Source organism: Trachypithecus francoisi, unplaced genomic scaffold (assembly GCF_009764315.1).
Source record: "Trachypithecus francoisi isolate TF-2019V2 unplaced genomic scaffold, Tfra_2.0 Lachesis_group2, whole genome shotgun sequence".
NCBI classification, from domain to species: domain Eukaryota; kingdom Metazoa; phylum Chordata; class Mammalia; order Primates; family Cercopithecidae; genus Trachypithecus; species Trachypithecus francoisi.
The window spans coordinates 116,430,564-116,450,240 of record NW_022681465.1 but is presented as its reverse complement, the minus strand read 5'-3'; the positions used below and the strand labels follow the sequence as shown (position 1 = coordinate 116,450,240).

General features: G+C 50.7%; 1 protein-coding gene and 1 pseudogene across 5 annotated transcripts in view; both read left to right on the top strand.

The window, feature by feature from the left end:
* The first annotated feature begins 9,795 nt into the window (after positions 1-9,795).
* LOC117064374 lies at positions 9,796-11,928 on the top strand (annotated as a pseudogene). The gene has a single exon (XR_004429409.1). The product of XR_004429409.1 is annotated as a calponin-2-like (transcript).
* Positions 11,929-16,157: 4,229 nt separating this feature from the next.
* RNF130 (ring finger protein 130) overlaps positions 16,158-19,677 on the top strand; it is a 111,878-nt gene continuing 108,358 nt past the window's right edge. The window contains exon 1 of one of the 4 annotated variants that reach the window (XM_033178575.1): positions 16,158-16,859. In XM_033178575.1, the coding sequence (XP_033034466.1) occupies positions 16,406-16,859 (454 nt within the window). In that variant the 5' untranslated portion in view covers positions 16,158-16,405. The remainder of the gene's footprint in view (positions 16,860-19,677) is intronic. The other 3 variants (XM_033178571.1, XM_033178572.1, XM_033178574.1) reach the window with 3 other exon arrangements.

Genomic DNA, 19,677 nt, shown 5'->3' with positions numbered 1-19,677 from the left:
TTGGGAAACCCTCCAGACACCAACCAATTCTGGCATCAACTGGGTGTCCTACGATTCCATCCGATTCCGACACTAAATACCCGGAGTTGGCTTGACACTCCGTAGGGTTTAGTCCCGTAATACTGTCCTGTCTTCCGGTGCCAAGCTACCCACACTTTGGTCCGACTTGGCTACAAAGTTAGGGCTTCCCACAACCTGCCCCACTTCAGGTTCTGTAATTTGCTAGAATGACTCACAGGACTCAGGAGGGCACTTTCCTTACTCCTGCCATAATAAAGGATACAACTCAGGAACTGCCAAACGGAGGAGATGCACAGGGCGAGGGATGAGGAAAGGGGCCTGGAGCCCCTATACCCTCTCTGGGTGCATCCCCTCCCAGCATCTGTGTGTTCACCAACCCAGAACCTTGGAGGCTTCATTACCTGAGCCTCGGCCAGGGATGACTGATTCAGTCTCCCGCTCTGCACCCCTCCCTGGAGATCAGGCTATGGGGCTGAAAGTCTCAAACCTCTAAATACATGGCTGGTTCCTCTGGCAACCAGCCCTTATCCTGAGGCTATCTAAAATCATGATCAGAGATTATCACCGTTATCAGAGATTCCAAGGGTTCCGGGAGTTATATGCCAAGAAGCAGGGACCAAGACCAATATTTATTTTTTATTATACCACGCTCTCCATTCTCAGTCCACGGGGCTGGGTCAAGGGGTCCTTCCCCTTGGCCTCTAGGAAGAAACACATGGTCTGGTCCATTGGAGCATTTTATTCAGCTGCTCCCAGTGGCTGGCTTAGTGGGACTCACGACGACGTGAGATAAGCCACTGAGGCTCAGAATACAGAATGGAAAGTCCTTTAAAAAAGAGAAAGCGACCGGGCATGGTGGCTCACACCTGTAATCCCAGCACTTTGGGAGGCGGAGGCGGGTGGATCACGAGGTCAGGAGATCGAGACCATCCTGGCTAACACGGTGAAACTCTGTCTCTACTAAAAATACAAAAAAATTTGCTGGGCGAGGTGGCAGCGCCTGTAGTCCCAGCTACTCCAGAGGCTGAGGCAGGAGAATGGCGTGAACCCAGGCGGCGGAGCTTGCAATGAGCCAAGATCGCGCCACTGCACTCCAGCCTGGGCGACAGAGCGAGACTCCGTCTCAAAAAATGAAAAAAAGAAGAGAAAGCATTTCTGTCCTGCTGTGCCCCGCTGGGATTCTGAGAGGACAGAATGTTCCTCCTGAATGCGCTGGGAAGTGCTGGGGATCATCTTGTACCATACAGGGAGAGCCACCTGAGGCAACCCAAGTGAAGGCAACCCGGGGAGAGCAAGGTTGAGACAGGGACAGAGGGAGCCCGACACTGATGCTGTCTTTTGAGCACTTGTGCCTTAGGTCAGACCCATTAAGTTCTCCTCCCGCTTGAGCTGGGCTTCACATACTTGCACCCACCATGACGCTGATCAGTGCGTGCCACCCTTAGCTTGCGGGGCCATGGGATTGCTTAGGGGCCCTCCCCAACTGCCCTCTTCACTCTTAGCTGAAAATCCCAAGTTCTAGATTTTCAGAGTTGGGGCCCCTGTGTCAGGAGGAGCGCCCTTCTCTAGGATAGGCCTAATTTGGGAGTGTTTTAAAAAGAGTACATGGGAAATTTCAAGACGCCAAAACCCCAGAGCCCAGCCTTGGAGTATTTCAGTGCTCCCTCCCCTTTGTCTCTACTTCCATCAGTTAGGGCTGCATTCAGATGCAAATAACAGCAAATCTTTCACACTGGGGTTTAAACAAAGAAGTGCAGAAGAATGCTCCAGGCTGGCTCAGCCCTGGGAAAGTCCTCAGGGGCCCAGGCTCCCTTGTCCATCTCCACTGCCTTTAGTGCATGGCTTCTGTCCTCAGGACCCCAGGTGGCAGGAAGAAGCAGAAATACGGCACAGCTGACCTCCCAGCCCGCGCATTGCCCAGAACCTCCTGAGGCTGGAAAGTGCCGTGGGGGGGCGGGTGGGGAGGATCTTCAATTGTTTGCTAATGTATTCCAAATACCTAGAACGGCTGCTCCATAAAACTGTGCTGAATGAACGAGTGGGTGGATGAACGGGTGGATGCCCATACAGGCAAACTGAATTTTTACCTCCTCCAGCCTCTACAGCCTCTACTGTGATGTCAGGCGTGGGAGAAAGGATGAGCACTGAGCGGCCCCTTAAGGCATCTGTCACTCTGTTCCTCCCGCTGACACGTGATCTCTTGACATCCCCACAGGCCCTCACCTTCTACAGGTGGAATCTCTTGTTTGTTTGTTTGAGATGGAGTTTCGCTCTTGTTGCCCACACTGGAGTGCAGTAACGCGTCTCAGCTCACTGCAACCTCCGCCTCCTGGGTTCAAGCGATTCTCCTGCCTGTAGTCTTCTGAGTAGCTGGGATTACAGGTGCCCACCACCACACCCGGCTAATTTTTTGTTTTTAGTAGAAACGGGGTTTCACCATGTTAGCCAGGCTGGTCTCGAACTCCCGACCTCAGATGAACCACCTGTCTCGGCCTCCCAAATTGCTGGGATTACAGGCGTGAGCCACTGCACCCGGCAAGAGATTTCTTTTGTCATCTATCTGAGCCAATCCGGAACTCTCAACCCCCACCAAACTTTTTTAGAAGATTTTTGTTGTGGTTGTTTGTATTTTGTTTTCTTTTGAGACAGGGTCTCACCCTGTCATCCAGGCCGGAGTGCAGTGGTACAAACACAGCTCACTGTAGCCTCAACTTCCTGGGCTTAAGCAATCTTCCTTCCTTAGCCTCCAGAGTAGCTGGGACGCCACAATGCCCAGCAAATTATTTTATTATTTTTTGTAGAGATGGGGTCTCGCTATGCTGTTCAGGCTGGTCTTAAACGCCTGACCTCAAGTGATCCTCCGGTTTCAGCCTCCCAGAGCACTGGAATTACAGGGGTGAGCCATTGCACCCAGCTCTCCTGAGACCTTGTACCTATCTGATGGGATCTGGCAAATGCATAATACTAGTAACAGCCATTCATCTGGAAGAGGGGGTTGCATGGCTCATCCTCTAGGCTTAACCCTGGGCAGGAGTTTGAGGGTCCTGGGACTTTTTAAGTTTCCTTTTATACTTTCCAGTCCTTGTTCATACATATGGACTTGTTCCACATAATGGCGAACAGAGATTTATTTGTATTCTGCTTTTGCACTCAACAGAACATAAGTGTTCTTCACGTTGCTACAGCCTGTTCGATATATTAATAGCTGCATAACCATGCTCAAATTGTTGCACCACAATTTGCTTAACAAATAAAGGAGTTTATTTCCAACTTTTTGTCCCTGTAGCTAATGCTACAGTAAATATCCGTATGTACACAGTTCGTTTGTTTTCTCTTGTGTTGAATGTTGGCTTAAAAGTGTCCTGGACTCTGGTGTCAGCTTTGGGCTGGCAGCTTGCATTGCCCGCCCTCCTGAATCCCCAGGCTGCTGGTCATGGAAAAGTTTCTGGGTCTCTCATGTCAGATTCTCAGCCGACCACAAATGATCTGCACATTCTTGCCTACCTTTAAGACATGTCTGAGAGAGAGGGTCAAAATCCCACCTCTACTTCTGAAAGAAACCAGCCAGCATTCACCTGGCAGGAAGTGGGATCAGGGCATCTGCATGAGCTTCCCCCTGCAGCAGATGGAGGCTGCCTTTGCCTGTCCTTTGCCCACTGAACTATTTTGGCCCTGGAAGGGGGCCCATTCCTCCTCCATAAGATACTAGCTGACAGTGAAGGTGGTTCAAGTTTCTACAGCCAAGGGGCAGGCATCTGATCCAAGGTAGGAAGCTTGTGTTCATCCTTGAGGAACCCAGCACTGGCTTTGCCCGACAGCGGCACCCTCATGGAACCCCTTGGTTCCAGCTACCCCCACCCCCAGAGCTGCCTGAGGGCTGTCCTTTCTGAGCCTAGCCCTGCTGCCCTCCCTCTGAGAGGTGAAGTTGGCTAGGCGTCTGGGTGGGGTGGGGACTTGGAGAACTTTTCTGTCTCCTAAAGGATTGTAAACGCACCAATTAGTGCTCTGTGTCTAGCTAAAGGTTTGTAAACGCACCAATCAGCACTCTGTAAAATGGACCAATCAGCAGGATGTGGGCAGGGCCAGATAAGGGAATAAAAGCTGGCCACCCCATGCCAGCAGCGGCAACCCCATCTGGTCCTGTTCCATGCTGTGGAAGGTTTGTTCTTTCACTCTTTGCAGTAAATCTTGCTGCTGTTCGCTCTTTGGGTTGGCACTACCTTTATGAGCTGTAACACTCACTGGGAAGGTCTGCAGGTTCACTCCTGAAGTCAGCGAGACCATGAACCCACTGGGAGGAACGAACAACTCCGGAGGTGCCACCTTTAAGAGCTGTAACGCTCACTGTGAAGGTCTGTGGCTTCACTGAAGTCAGCAATACCACGAACCCACCAGAAGGAACCAATTCTGGATGCACCTCCAGCCAGATGAGTGGCCCTGCAGCTTTCCTCAGCTCAGTCGCATGGCCTCTGGCTTAGCTCTTTGTGGCTCAGTCATTCATCACTCTACATTCAAAGAAGCCTCTTTCTGTGCAAGTTGGACCAAGTCTGTCTCTCCTGCCCATGAGTATAAGGGTCCTCCTGGATATCCCAGGTCCCCTGGTGGAGGGGCCCTCAGGAATCCAATGATCACCACTGCAGATCAGCCTCAGCACCAGCACTCAGATGCAGGGGTTGCCGGCCTCAGGCTTCTTTAGCCCAGCCGCGTGGCCTCTCGCTCAGCTTTTTGTGGCTTAGTCATTCATCACTCGGATCAAACCCATCTTGACAAAGGATAAAGCAATACCTTCGATCCTGCTTTTTAGCAGCCATCCTGGCAGCCTGTTTCTGCTCATCATCGACCAGGTCCAGAACCCACCCACATTCCTGGACAGAGCTCAACCGTCAGCCTCAGGCTTCCTGGGCTGAGCCAAATGCAAGGAAACCCAGGGGTCCTCTGCATCCTGAGCCTGGTGCCAACCTGCAATAGCAACATGAGTGAGGCCCGGGAGCCTGCCAGAAGTGGGCTTACACCCCAGAGCCGCCACTTACCCCTCATCAGCTGGGCAAAGAGCTTACTTCTCTGAGCTTCAGTTTCCAGATCTGCAAAATCGGTGTAACAATCCCTATGTCTGAGCATCTGCAGGAAGATCCAATTCTGGTCTCTGGAACATGACAGCTTCCAAATCAGAGCCATTCTGTCACTTCTCTTGGGTCAACTGGGGTTTCCACAATGTCACCCCATCAGACTGTCACTGACATGGCCTGAGAGCCCTGGGCTCAGGGGGGCTGCCAGCATGGCAGTTTCCCTCCCCACATCCCTGCCATTACTTCCCTAATGAGACATCCCCTCAGAGAAGGGAAAGGAGGGCAGTTTCACTCATTTAGTGAAGCCTCCTGGAGGTGAGAGGAGCCTGGGCAGGTTCATTTTTTGAGGTTCTTGGTTTGCTACAAATGAGAAGGTTGCAGTGATTGTGGTATAATTTCAGTGTTCTCACAACAAATTAGAACACAACATATTTGTGCTGTTGACAGGAAAACTGCAGAATTCAGTACATTTCCTGGTGAGTTCTGAGTGTTGCAGTCCTAGGGCAGGATACAAGCTTTGGGTCTCAGGATGGCTGTCCGCTTCTGCTGGATCTGGGGTGTATCCTTAAAGTCTGGATGTCTAGAAAAAGACACAGTCAACCCCCCTGCAGAACTTTCACTGGATCACATTCGAATAAAAGAGGGTGGAGGGACATGTTGAGATGTTTGGAAATATCTGACTAGGGGAGGGATATGGAATTATTTTAGGGAATTCATTGTTCATTGTCCTGGTCATGATAGAGTGGAAGAACAGCCCAAAGGGTCATAAGATAGTTCAGGAAAGAACTTTACAAGTCAAAGTGACAGATAGAGCAGCAGGTCCCCAACACTTTTGACAGCAGGGACCAGGTTTAGTGGAAGACAATTTTTCCACTGAGTGGAATCAGGCTGGGGGTGGTTTTGAGGTGATTCAAGCACATTACATTTATTGTGCATTTTATTTCTATTATTATTACATTGTAATATGTAATGAAATAGGCTGGGCGCGGTGGCTCAAGCCTGTAATCCCAGCACTTTGGGAGGCCGAGACGGGCGGATCACGAGGTCAGGAGATGGAGACTATCCTGGCTAACACAGTGAAACCCCGTCTCTACTAAAAAATACAAAAAAAAAACTAGCCGGGCGAGGTGGCAGGCGCCTGTAGTCCCAGCTACTCGGGAGGCTGAGGCAGGAGAATGGCGTAAATCCGGGCGGCGGAGCTTGTAGTGAGCCGAGATCCGAGATCCGGCCACTGCACTCCAGGCTGGGCGACAGAGCAAGACTCTGTCTCAAAAAAAAAAAAAATATATATATATATATATATATATAATGAAATATTATACAACTCACCGTAATGTAGATCAGTGGGAGCCCTGAGCTTGTTTTCCTGCAACTAGACCATCCCATCTGGGGGTGATGGAAGACAGTGACAGATCATCAGGCATTAGATTCTCATGAGGAGCATGCAGCCCACATCCCTCATGCACACAGTTCACAATAGGGTTCACGCTCCTATGAGAATCCAGTGTTGCTGATGATGTAATAGGAGGTGGAGCTTAGGCGGTAATGTGAGCAATGGGGAGCAGCTGTAAATACAGATGAGGCTTCACTCACTCACTCACCTGCCTGCTCTGTGAGGTTGAGGACCCCTCAGATACAGCATTTATGACCACCTGGTAGCCACTGCTGAACCCAGGTGGTGGGGTACACGGCTGCTTCACTGTACCAGTCTTGCAACTTTTTCATATATTTGAAATTTTTCTTTAGAAGAGGGTAAATTTTTTGGATTGCTAATGTATGTTGTAGATTCTTCTAAATAAAATGCCATTACATCATGTCCTGGTGAGAGTGAGCACCGGGTGCCTGTGAGTGCCTGCTCCGGGGGTGCCTGTGGGAGGGTGGTGTTTCAGTCCTCACCTAGGTTGCTACTTGAACCCTTCACAGACCTCACCCCTCCATGGGGAATGGGGTAACTACATCAGCTCCATGTTCTAGGCATCTGTCTTCTGATTTGCATCTGGCAGAGCTAGAGAGGCGGAGGTCATCATCTCTACTTCACAGAGAGAAACTGACGCCAAGGGGACAAGAACTTGTAGAGATCACAGAGCTGACTTGTGGCCAAGTGGGAATTTGAACAAATGGCATTCTGGTAAACAACTGTGAAAAATAAGAAAGAGGGGGAGGGGGAGGGAAGGGAGGCCTGACTTGTAGCGTGTGCCAATTTTCCGTGGTATAAATACTACCTTACTGCCGTGGCTGGTTTCAAAGTGCCAGTGTTTAACAACTGGCTTGCAGAATTTCTGAATATTGAATAATTGGCTTCAGCAAAGCATCGATTTGAACCCAGTCCGAGGCATCCGTCCCTTGAGCTCTTCTTCCGTTTTCTGTCCTTTGCACACCATTTCACCACATCTGTGTTCTACCTGTGGGTTATTCATTTTCTTTAAGACACCTCACTTTTTTTTTTTTTTTTTTTTTTTTTTTTGAGACGGAGTCTTGCTCTGCCGCCCAGGCTGGAGTGCAGTGGCCGGATCTCAGCTCACTGCAAGCTCCGCCTCCCGGGTTTACGCCATTCTCCTGCCTCAGCCTCCCAAGTAGCTGGGACTACAGGCACCCGCCACCTCGCCCGGCTAGTTTTTTGTATTTTTTAGTACAGACGGGGTTTCGCCGTGTTAGCTAGGTTGGTCACGATCTCCTGACCTCACGATCCACCCGTCTCGGCCTCCCAAAGTGCTGGGATTACAGGCTTGAGCCACCGCGCCCGGCCGACACCTCACTTTTTAAAAGCAGGTGACACGACTATCATTGAAAGCTAAATCACTTGCTATGAAGTAGAAGATTATATTAAAATGAACGTTTATTTTTTAAATAAAAAAATGTTCTTTGTACTTATTAAAGCTCCTAAGGAGAGTCCTAAAATACCCTTGCCATGTGCTTGCTCTGGCGACCCACTCTGGGGACCTGGAACCTGTCTCTTGGCCTTCTGTGAAGCCTATTAGATGGACACGGCTTCTCAGTGGATTCTTTGGTTTTGAGATGGAATCCTGCTCTGTTGCCCAGGCTGGAATGCAGTGGTGCAATCTTGTCTCCCTGCAGCCTCCACCTCCCAGGTTCAAGTGATTCTCCTGCCTCAGCCTCCAAAGTAGCTGAGATTACAGGAGCACGCCACCACACTCAGCTCATTTTTGTATTTTTAGTGGCGACGGAGTTTCACCATGTCGGCCAGGTTGGTCTCGAACTCCTGGCCTCAATTGATCCTCCCGCCTTGGCCTCCCAAAGTGCTGGGATTACAGGCATGAGTCACTGTACCTGGCCCTCACTGAATTCTTCACAAGGCAAATTCAGCAAATCTGATGTGAATGTGAAAAAGCTCAGCCAGTATCAGAAGCATCTCTTGTATGGTTGATGTCTCCATAAAGCCCTTCACCTACAGCATCTCTGAGGACTTTAGGTCTGTAAGGAACACAGCCTCTCCTGGACAGCCTGCTCCGGGGAGTTGGACTGGGTTTCTGCAATGGTTTTACCTGCAGCCACAGCTGGGATGGGGTTTCATAATTACCAACAGTGGAAGCAGCCAACATAGATGGAAACTCATGAGGGACAGGAGCAGGAGGCGGCTGTGGGGAGGGAAGACACAGATAAAAGAGACTCAGGTGGGGAGGAAGGGGGCAGCTTGAAAAGATGGCGCCAGTGCCTACCAACACTAAATACATGCCTGCCTGTGACGCATCATCCCACTCCAAAGGACACTCTCAGAGATGCAGACACATCCCCACCAAGAGGCATGCAGGCTTCATAATGGCTCGATCCATCACATTCCCAAACAAAAATCAATATGAATGCCCATCCACAGGAAATGGATAAATCAACAGTGGAATACTATACAGAGAATAAAAAGAGCAAACTATAACTACACACACAAAAACACAAAATCTCACAGACATAAGTTAAGAAAAAGAGGACGGGCGCGGTGGCTCAAGCCTGTAATCTCAGCACTTTGGGAGGCCGAGACGGGCGGATCACGAGGTCAGGAGATCGAGACCATCCTGGCTAACACTGTGAAACCCCGTCTCTACTAAAAAATACAAAAAAACTAGCCGGGCGAGGTGGTCGGCGCCTGTAGTCCCAGCTACTTGGGAGGCTGAGGCAGGAGAATGGCGTAAACCCGGGAGGCGGAGCTTGCAGTGAGCTGAGATCCGGCCACTGCACTCCAGCCCGGGTGACAGAGCGAGACTCCGTCTCAAAAAAAAAAAAAAAAAAAGAAACAGGACACCAAAGATTTCATGTTGTGTGATTCTATTTATATTGTATAAAGTTCAACAAAAGGCAAACTAATCAAAAGCAACAGAAATCAGAATAGTAGCTGGGCATAGTGGTGCACACTTGTAGTCCCAGCTACTCAGGAGGATGAGGTGGGAGCATTGCTGAGCCCAGGAGTTCAAGACTATGGGAAGCCATGATTGCACCACTGCACTCCCGCCTGGTTGACAGACTAAGACCCTGTCTCTAAAGAAAGATGAAAAGAAATCAGAATGGTGGGGTGCTCACGACTAAGAAGCTCAGGGAAACTTTCAGGAGTGCTAGTAATGTTCTCCATCTTGATCTAGATAATGGATAAAGGGTGTTTGCACCTCATAAAAAACGTGTTGAGTTGTACATATAAAATTTTTGCACTTTACTATATGTATGTTATATTGCAGTATAAAAAATTAATACATGTGCCCCGTCCCGTCCCGTCCGGCCCCGTCCTGCCGCCAGTCAGCCAGCCATGAGCTCCACGCAGTTCAACAAGGGCCCCTCGTACGGGCTGTCCGCCGAGGTCAAGAACCGGCTCCTGTCCAAATATGACCCTCAGAAGGAGGCAGAGCTCCGCACCTGGATCGAGGGACTCACTGGCCTCTCCATCGGCCCCGACTTCCAAAAGGGCTTGAAGGACGGAACTATCTTATGCACACTCATGAACAAGCTACAGCCGGGCTCCGTCCCCAAGATCAACCGCTCCATGCAGAACGGGCACCAGCTAGAAAACCTGTCCAACTTCATCAAGGCCATGGTCAGCTACGGCATGAACCCCCGTGGACCTGTTCGAGGCCCACGACCTGTTTGAGAGTGGGAACGTGACACAGGTGCAGGTATCTCTTCTCGCCCTGGCGGGGAAGGCCAAGACTAAGGGGCTGCAGAGCGGGGTGGACATCGGCGTCAAGTACTCGGAGAAGCAGGAGCGGAATTTCGACGACGCCACCACGAAGGCCGGCCAGTGTGTCATCGGGTTGCAGATGGGCACCAACAAATGCGCCAGCCAGTCGGGCATGACCGCGTACAGCACGAGAAGGCATCTCTATGACCCCAAGAACCATATCCTGCCCCCCATGGACCACTCGACCATCAGCCTCCAGATGGGCACAAACAAGTGTGCGAGCCAGGTGGGCATGACGGCTCCCGGGATGCGGCGGCACATCTATGACACCAAGCTGGAAACCGACAAGTGTGACAACTCCTCCATGTCCCTGCAGATGGGCTACACGCAGGGCGCCAACCAGAGCGGCCAGGTCTTTGGCCTGGGCCGACAGATATATGACCCCAAGTATTGCCTGCAAGGCACAGTGGCCGATGGGGCTCCCTCAGGTGCCGGCGACTGCCCGTACCCGGGGGAGGTCCCTGAATATCCCCCTTACTACCAGGAGGAGGCCAGCTACTGAGGCTCCCAGCACGCTCTCTTCCCACATCGTCTCCCCGTCTGGGTTTCTGGGTTTTTCTGTGTTTTCATCTTTGTTTTTTTTCTTAGCCGGTTCAGTGCTGCCAATCAACCAAGGGTCTGTGAGTGGCAGCGTGGGATCAGGCAGCAGAGCTTTTTTCCCCTTTGCCTTGGTCCTTCGCAGGGCTGAGCCACTGGACTGTGGGAGAGGGAGGTCAAGGCCATATCCCGATAAGTGTAGGGCGTGTAGGGCGAGGGTCGCCGCTGGCACGGTCAGGCTGTGCTGGGGAGAAGAGACTAACCGGTTCCCAAAGGTTTCTGGTTGCCTCGCCTCTTCCCCCTTTTGTCAGCTGAGCAGTTTGTGGTTTCTCTGCAAGTTTCAGGAAGTATTCACAAAAGAAAAATACATTTTGTTTTTTATTCCTGAGGAATGGGGTAGGGACAGTGGAGAAGGTGCTGGGAAATCAGTCACCTGGGAAAGGAGGCCTGGCCATGATGCTAAATATCTCCGGCTCCCGAGTGACTGGATTTCCCCAGGACCAATAGACCTCAGACCCTCAGACCTGCCCCCGGGGCCAGGTGGGGAAAGTGAAGGCCGTATAGGGAAGTGAAATTCTGAGTTGTTGGGGCTAAGCCTGATCCCCTCTCCATGCTACCCCCCCCAACCCACTCTGGCCTCAGTAGGTTTTGTTTTAGTTGTGGCTGTCACCCAGGCTAGAGTGCAGTAGCGCAATCTCGGCTCACTGCACCTCCACCTCCCGGGCTCAAGCGATTCTCCAGCCTCAGCCTCTCGAGTAGCTGGGACTGCAGGTGCTCCACCACGCCCGGCTAATTTTTGTATTTTTAGTGGAGACAGGGTTTCTTCATGTTGGCCAGGCTGGTCTCGAACTCCTGGCCTCAGATGTGATCCACCCGCCTCGGCCTCCTCAAGTGCTGAGATTATAGGTGTGAGTCACCATGCCCGGCCCCTCAGTAGGTTTTAAGGAGCCCCCAACCCTCCTCCTTTCTGGGCTCGACAAGCTATACTGCTCCATCTTCCCCTGGCCACACACCCCGCCAAGTACTGCACAGGGACCCCCACCCAGGGGCCCTGCTCCATGAGATAATGTGAAATACGATTGTGGACCAAACGCAATAAAACCTCTGTTTGTAAGAAGAAAAAAAAAATTAATACATGTATGAAAGAAGTAAAAAAAATATAGTGCTGGGTGAAGAGGATCAGAAACAGAATGACATCAATGACCCAATACAGTTTAATAATTAAAAAGCACATGCACATTAAGCAACAACATGCATTTTGCAAGAACACAAACAAAAGAGACACATGAAGCACACGAAAATGGTTTCCTATGGGTCAAGGAATGGAGTGAGAAATGGTGATAAAAGGGAACATGTCAGTAATGAAGTAAGAGCAGGGCCTTCCTAGGAACAGTGGGGATTATGTGCCATTCAAGAAAGAAAAGGAAGAGGAGGAGGAACAGGAGTTGGACTTTGGGAAATCTGGGCGACCCACGAGGGTATCTAGCACTGTCCAGGAGATGCTGCTTGGCCTCTGATTGCTGGAGTCCCAAACTCTGTGCAGCATGCTTTACACACACATTACCCCTTCTGCTGTCCCGGGAGGGCAGACATTGCTCACAGAGAAGACAGCTCTTCTTCTGAAGGACTGAAGCTCTTACGGGGCCTGGATGTGGGAGGCTGGCAGCTGGGGCCCCACTGGAGTTCTGGGGAGAAGGGGAATTTGAGCTGGGGCTTACAGGTGACCTAGGATTTATTGTGGGCTGAGAAATGGACACAGAGGCAGGGGAATGTGGTGCGTAGTGGAGTCAGGGAAATAACCCCATTAAGGAAAAAGGCTTGTGGGCAGCTCATTCACAGGCCAGCGTGGGCCAGAGTCAGACTGTGGCACACATCCTCCATGAGACCTGCCATGTCCAATAAAACCACTCGTGCTTTTATTTAACCAATACTTTTAATTAATTCACTTTTTTCTTAAATGTTTTAAAAGATAGCATCATGGAAAGATATACAAATGGCCAATAAGCACATGAAAAGATGTTCAACACCACTAATCATTAGGGAAATGCAAATCAAAACCATGATGAGATACCACCTAATACCCATTTGGATGGCTACTATTTTGAAAAACAAATAGAGAAGTGTTGGCAAGGATGTGAAGAAACTGGAACCCTTGGGCAGTTGGTGGAAATGTAAAATGGGACAGCCACTATATATAAAAAAAAAAGTAGGGCAGTTCCTGAAAAAAATTAAGCATAGAATTACCATTAGATCTGGTAATTCCACTTCTGAGTATATACACGAAAGAATTGAAAGCATTAAGAGATATTTATATGCCCCATGTTCATAGAGCATCATTATTCACAATAGCCAAACAGTAGAGGCAACCCAAGTGTCCTATGATGAATGGATAAACAAAATGTATTATATCCATACAGTGGAATGGATGAATGGCTAAAAAAAACTTGGTATATACATACAATGTGATACGATTCAGCCTTAGCAAAGGAGGAATCTGACATGTACTTCAACAGAGATGAACCTCAAGGACATCATGCAAAGCAAGATAACCTATTCACAAAAGGACAAATACTATATGATTCCACTGATGTGGGTAACTAGAATCATCAAAATCATAGAGACAGAAAGGAAGAATGGTGGTTGGGGGAGGAGGAAGGTTTAATGGGTGCAGAGTTTCAGTTTTACAAGATGGAAAGAGTTCTGGAGACAGATGATGAAGGTTACACAATGGTGTGAATGTACTTAAGGCCACTGATCCATATGCTTAAAAATGGTTAAGATGGACAATTTTATGTTACGCATATTGTACCACAATATTTTAAAAGGTAGCGTTGTATCATTATTATAAATGAAAAACTTCTTGTCTCTCTAAGGTCTCCTTAAAACCTTAAGATCTCCTTGGCCAGGTGCGGTGGCTCATGCCTGTAATCCTAACACCTTGGGAGGCCGAGGCGGGTGGATCATGAGGTCAGGAGATTGAGACCATCCTGGCTAACATGGTGAAACCCCGTCTCTACTAAAAATACAAAAAAAAAAAAAAAAAAATCCAGGCGTGGTGGCGGGCACCTGTAGTCCCAGCTACTCGGGAGGCTGAGGCAGGAGAATGGCGTGAACCCGGAAGGCGGCGCTTGCAGTGAGCCGAGACGACGCCACTGCACTCCAGCCTGGAAAAACAAAAAACAAACAAACAAACAAACAAACAAACCCCCTTAAGGTCTCCTTAAAAGACAACGCCACTTCCAAGTATAGGCTGATGTGAATGTCGCCATACATGCTGGTGCCTGATGAGGCTGTGCACTGAGACCTCATCTCGCTTTGTTTAAAGGGGAGATCGGCAAGTGCCAGGGAGGTGTTAAAGGTGCTCTGGAACCAACTTTCTCCCTGACAAATTCAGAAGGGTTGAGAAAGCCACTTCCTCCCCACCTGATTAACAAAGTGGTGCTTGTGAGCTTCTATAATTGTTTCTTGTGCCAGGGGTTGGGGGCATCTTACAGTTTGAAGACTCCTCCCTTATAAGGACAAAGGAGTAGAGGCCATGAGCCTCTCGGGCAGGGGTAGGCCAGGGCATGCTCAGCGAGAAGAGCAGGAGACCCTCACTGGGAAGAGCCCCACACAGGCCCTAGACGTGGCCCCGGGTTGTAGGGGCAAGGAATATTTGGGTCTTGGGTGCCAGAGCATGGATACCTTGGTGCTAAGGACTCCCTGCCCTATGAAGGGCCCAGCTAGAGGGGGACCAGATCAGAGCACTCTTTAAATGCCAGGCCCAGGGTGGGGATCCCGCTGCTTTGGTCTAGGGGCTGGGCTTGCTGAGGATAAGTAAGTAAGGAAAAGCCGTTATCCATAGGCCAGGGCATGGTCTATAAGGACTATGGTAGAGGGTGGAAGAGAGGGAAATGAGGAGAGAAATTGTGAAGGATGTCACCAAGTCATCAATAATGGACATCTGTCTTCTTCTTTTTTCTTTTTTTTGAGATGGAGTCTTGCTCTGTCGCCCAGGCTGGAGTGCAGTGGCTGGATCTCAGCTCACTGCAACCTCTGCCTCCCGGGTTCCAACGATTCGCCTGCCTCAGTCTCCCGAGTAGCTGGGATTACAGACTGGGATTACAGGCGCGTGCCACCATGACCCATTAATTTTTGTATTTTTAGTAGAGACGGGGTTTCACCATGTTGCCCATTCTGGTCTCGAACTCCTGACCTCGTGATCCTCCCACCTAGGACTCCTAAAGTGCTGGAATTACAGGCGTGAGCCACTGAGCCTGGCCAGTAGTGGACATCTTAAGTTTTAGCCTGCACTGCATCCGTACCCTTTCCTGGAAACAGTGCCTCAAATTTCTTTTTGAGGAGCTACCTCTTTTCCGGATTTTCAGGACATTTGGTTGCGCAAAGCTGACTCCACCCACTTCCCGCTATAGGAGGCAGGAGACCCAACCCTGGCTGGACAGAAGACGCCAAACTTTCCCCCTCCGCCTCCCCACAAAGATCCTGTAAGTTCCTGAAATCAGTTGCACGGCCCCATTCTTCCTTTCAGTTGATACTTTAGAGCGATGTACATCTTTTAAACGCCATGGAGAGAGAAAGTGAGAGTCGCGTGTGCGCGCGTTTGGGAAGGTGTGGGGGGGTTCTCATGGTCCGGGGACCCCAGGAGTATTTCACCCAGTCACTAGAGCAGGGGCTTCCCAACCGCCCGGCCGCGGACCCGTGCCCACGATCTGGGAGGAACCAGTGAGCGAGCAGGAGGTGAGCGAGCAGGAGGTGAGCGAGCATTACCGCCTGAGCTCTGCCCTGTCAGATCAGGGCGGCATTAGACTCTCATAGGCGCGCGAACCGGTTGTGAACTGCGCGTGCTTGGGATCTAGGTTGCGCGCTTCCTAGGAGAATCTAACGCCTGATGATCTGAGGTGAAGCAGCTTCATCCCAAACCACTTCTCTCCCTCAGTCCCTGCAAAAACTGTGTTCCAGGAAACCCGTCGCCCAGTGCCAAAAGGTTAGGGACTGCTGCCCTAGAGGCCTTTCCCAACCACTCGTGTCCCTGCAGGTTCGGGCCAGACATCCCCCATCCATGATGTCAACTGCATGACATGAATGTTAAGTCTCATGACATTTAATTTTAAACATTTATTTTAAAGTTAGAACTTTTTTTCTTTTGTAGTCTGTTCTCACACATTTCCACATGCCCTCGCAGATCTCCTGGGCTCCAGGCCCTGCAGCCATCACGCCCGACAGAGAAACTGCCAGCGCCAGTGGGTGACCCGGCTGTCCGCGCCCTCGTGCAGGCAGGCGGGAGCGGACAGGCCCTCGCACGCATGCGCGCGGGGCGGGGCTGCGCCTTAGGCCTGTGCGTTGCCGCTAGACCAGCCGGGGGGCGGGGCGGCGGCGGACGCGCGCCTCAGGCGGCAGCCGCGCGAGAGGGACTTTATGTTCCTCTGACCCTCCTGGGGGCGCTTCCTCCCGTGCCGCCCTTCGCCTCCCGCGCCGCGTCCTTGCGAGGCGCCTCCCATTCGGCGGGACCGACCGGGGGGATGGAGGGGGCACGCTCCTACAGCCCTCCCGGGACCCTGAAGAGACGCCCGCGTGCGACTTGAGACGCCGCCCTCGCCGAGGGCCCATGGGCGCGTCCCCACGGGCGGGCAGCGGACGTGAGGGCGGCGAGCGGCGGGGCCGTAGCGTCCAGGAGGGCCGCGCTCGGGCTCGGCCCCGCGCAGGCCGCGCGCGCGCGCTCCCGCCGCAGCCCGGGCCGCGCCCGCCCCGCCTCTCCGCGCCGGACCCGGAGCCCGGTCCGCTAGCTGCGGCGGCGGCGGCGGCCGGAGGGACGATGAGCTGCGCGAGGCGGGCGGGCCCTGCCCGGCTCGCCGCGCTCGCCCTGCTGACCTGCAGCCTGTGGCCGGCGCGGGCAGACAACGCGAGCCAGGAGTACTACACGGCGCTCATCAACGTGACGGTGCAGGAGCCCGGCCGCGGCGCCCCGCTCACGTTCCGTATCGACCGCGGGCGCTACGGGCTTGACTCCCCCAAGGCCGAGGTCCGCGGCCAGGTGCTGGCGCCGCTGCCACTCCACGGAGGTGAGTGCCGGCCCGGGGGCGGGGGCGGTGGTCACTGCATCCCGCGGAGGCGGCGGGGCTACGGTTCCCGGCCCCGGCTCTGGCCCTGGCTCTCCCAGTGCGCGCTGCCGGGCCGACGGCCCTAGCCAGGGTCGAGGCTTCCGTCGTGGACAGCCTGGCCTGCTTCCGTGGGAACCAGGCTTCAGGAGCGTGATTGGGTTTTCCCCTTCTTTGAAAAAAGACTTGGAACGGTCGTCTTTGCGTTCAGGCAGCTTGTTTGCTGGAGGGCATTGAGCTAGGAGTTTGCAGGGACGGCGTAGACAAAGGAGGTGGTGCAAGAGCGCAAAACTAATTCATGGGGAGGACATCTCAGCCTGTATTTTGGAAGCGGCAGGTTTGTTCCTGAAATCACGGACTTAACGCTGCGCTGGATCTCGAAGGATGCGGCCCTTTTCTAACATAAAAACGTGCCGTTAAGTGGTAGTTGTAAAGGGAAAATGGACATCTTCCCTGTTGCTTTTGGCTCTTGTTCTTGCCTTAGTAGTTTTACTGTAATTTGACGCCTAAAAATGTCACATTATGACGATTTGATACTAATCAGAACTACTAGCCAAGGTTTTTCAGGTCACGGGTGCCGACCAAAAGGGAAATAGGTAAAATTTTCAAGAATTGTCTTTGAAACCATTTGGCTTAATGTCATATTTTCCTATAAACATGGGCTTTGTTTAGTTAATTATTTGGTGTAAACGTGTATTTGTTTAAATTATTAGTCATGGTTTGAAGGAAACGTTTTGCACATCGCAGAGTATGATTTTTTGGGTTTTGGCCAACTTTGAACTTTTGGGAAATACCTGCTATTATCCCCACCCTCGTCACCCTGAGAATGCTGAGAGGGGATTTTTCTTTTCTAAACTGCTGTTCATGTTAGGATGACCTAAAGTAGGCAGCCTAAATCAAGTAATGGTTTGTTTTTGCACTCTTAAGATATTAATATATTATGCTCGTCTGAGGTCTATATTTGTATGCCAGAGTGCTAAGCTGTTTTCTTCTTTGAGACAGGCTGGCTGGGGAAAAATAATCACATAAGGCTTTTACTGTAGCCTGTCCTCAACTCAGACTGGGCTTTTAAAAGTCCGTTTTACACCAGTAATCAGGTGCTTCAGGTCTCCACTGTGTTAAAAAATGGCAGTTAGGGTCCCAGCTTGGCCACAGAAACAACTTTTTTTTTTTTTTTTTTGAGACGGAGTCTCGCTCTGTCACCCAAGCTGGAGTGCACTGGCCAGATCTCAGCTCACTGCAAGCTCCGCCTCCTGGGTTCACGCCATTCTCCTGCCTCAGCCTCCCGAGTAGCTGGGACTACAGGCGCCCGCCACCTCGCCCGGCTAGTTTTTTGTATTTTTTTTTTTTTTAGTAGAGACGGAGTTTCACCGTGTTAGCCAGGATGGTCTCGATCTCCTGACCTTGTGATCCGCCCGTCTCGGCCTCCCAAAGTGCTGGGATTACAGGCTTGAGCCACCGCGCCCGGCCCACAGAAACAACTTTTGTCTTGGGTTCATTCAGTAAATATTTGCGTTCTTGCTCTGTGCCAGTCACTGTGGTTGAGATGCACAGTGCGGCCAGACTCTGGCAACTGACAATGGTAGCCTCTTTTCTGGTGGGGAGAACCGTGAGGGTCACGTGGAAGGGTAGAACGAGGAAGAGGGAGGCAAACTGTTCTGGAGCAAGGGCTGGCCCTCTGCAGTGTTATGAAATTTGTGGTTTGTCTTTGAGGCTTGGTTCCCTCAAGCACCCCAAATCCATGGTCTGAACTTCATATCCTTGCCTCTACAGTGTTCATGTGCTTCAACTACTTGTTGCTTGCTGTCACCCCAGACCAAAGCCCTGTCTTTGAGAAAGCTTGCTTTAGGTGTTTCTGTAGAAGGGTGTTGGGAACCAGCTCATGTATTGAGGTGTGAATGAAGGTTAGTCCTGTTCCCCTCTCAGTGGGGAGGCAGCACTGTAGGATGAAAGGTTCTGAGTCAGGCCTGTGCTCTACGTATATACTGTGACACTGGAAAAGTAACTGCCATTTAGCCTCAGTTTCCTCATCTGTAAAATGGAATGATGAAACCTACGTCTCTTAAGGTTGTTGACAGGTTTAAATGGTTCCTTAATTCTGAAAAGAGGAGATTTGGTAACCTGAAGGAATCTCTCAGTTGGTGAGATTTTAGACACTGCAACAGAATGAACACATTTGGGCAGTGTGTGAAGACTGAGTGTGAAGTCAGTCCCCTTGAGGTTTAGTCTCCCTGTCCTTGATTCTCTAGGGGTCATTTTGTGTCCGTCCCACATGGTCCTGCTCCAGGTTTTCTCAGGGGGATGGGTTTGGGGGTGGGGGACCTACAGGTGGTCTGAGTCTGGCTTTGTAGCAAGGGTCTTCACACACATATGCCGTTTTTCAGTCCAGCAAATGTTAATTGAAATCCTGTGTGCCAAGGCATTGATGAAGGAGAGGCAACAGCAGTGAACAAAACAGATTTAAAAAAATCCGTCTCTATAAAGCGTAACTTCTACTGGGGATCTTTATAAGTTAGTCTGCCTGTCAATAATTTCTAAACCTATGGGTTTACATGAAATCTAAATCTTCTGCTGTTGCAGCAGGAACTTAGGAATTTATTTTAGAAACAGAAGTGGTGATATGTGTCTATTAAAATTATTCGTGTTTAAGAAAATGATTTAAAATTGGAATACTTGGGTATTTTACATTATAATCTTGATTTAATGAGTTTCACAGTTTTTTAGTTTTAGAAAAAATAGTGCATCCTTATGACCTTGATGCTCTTATAATTTTGAATTGAGG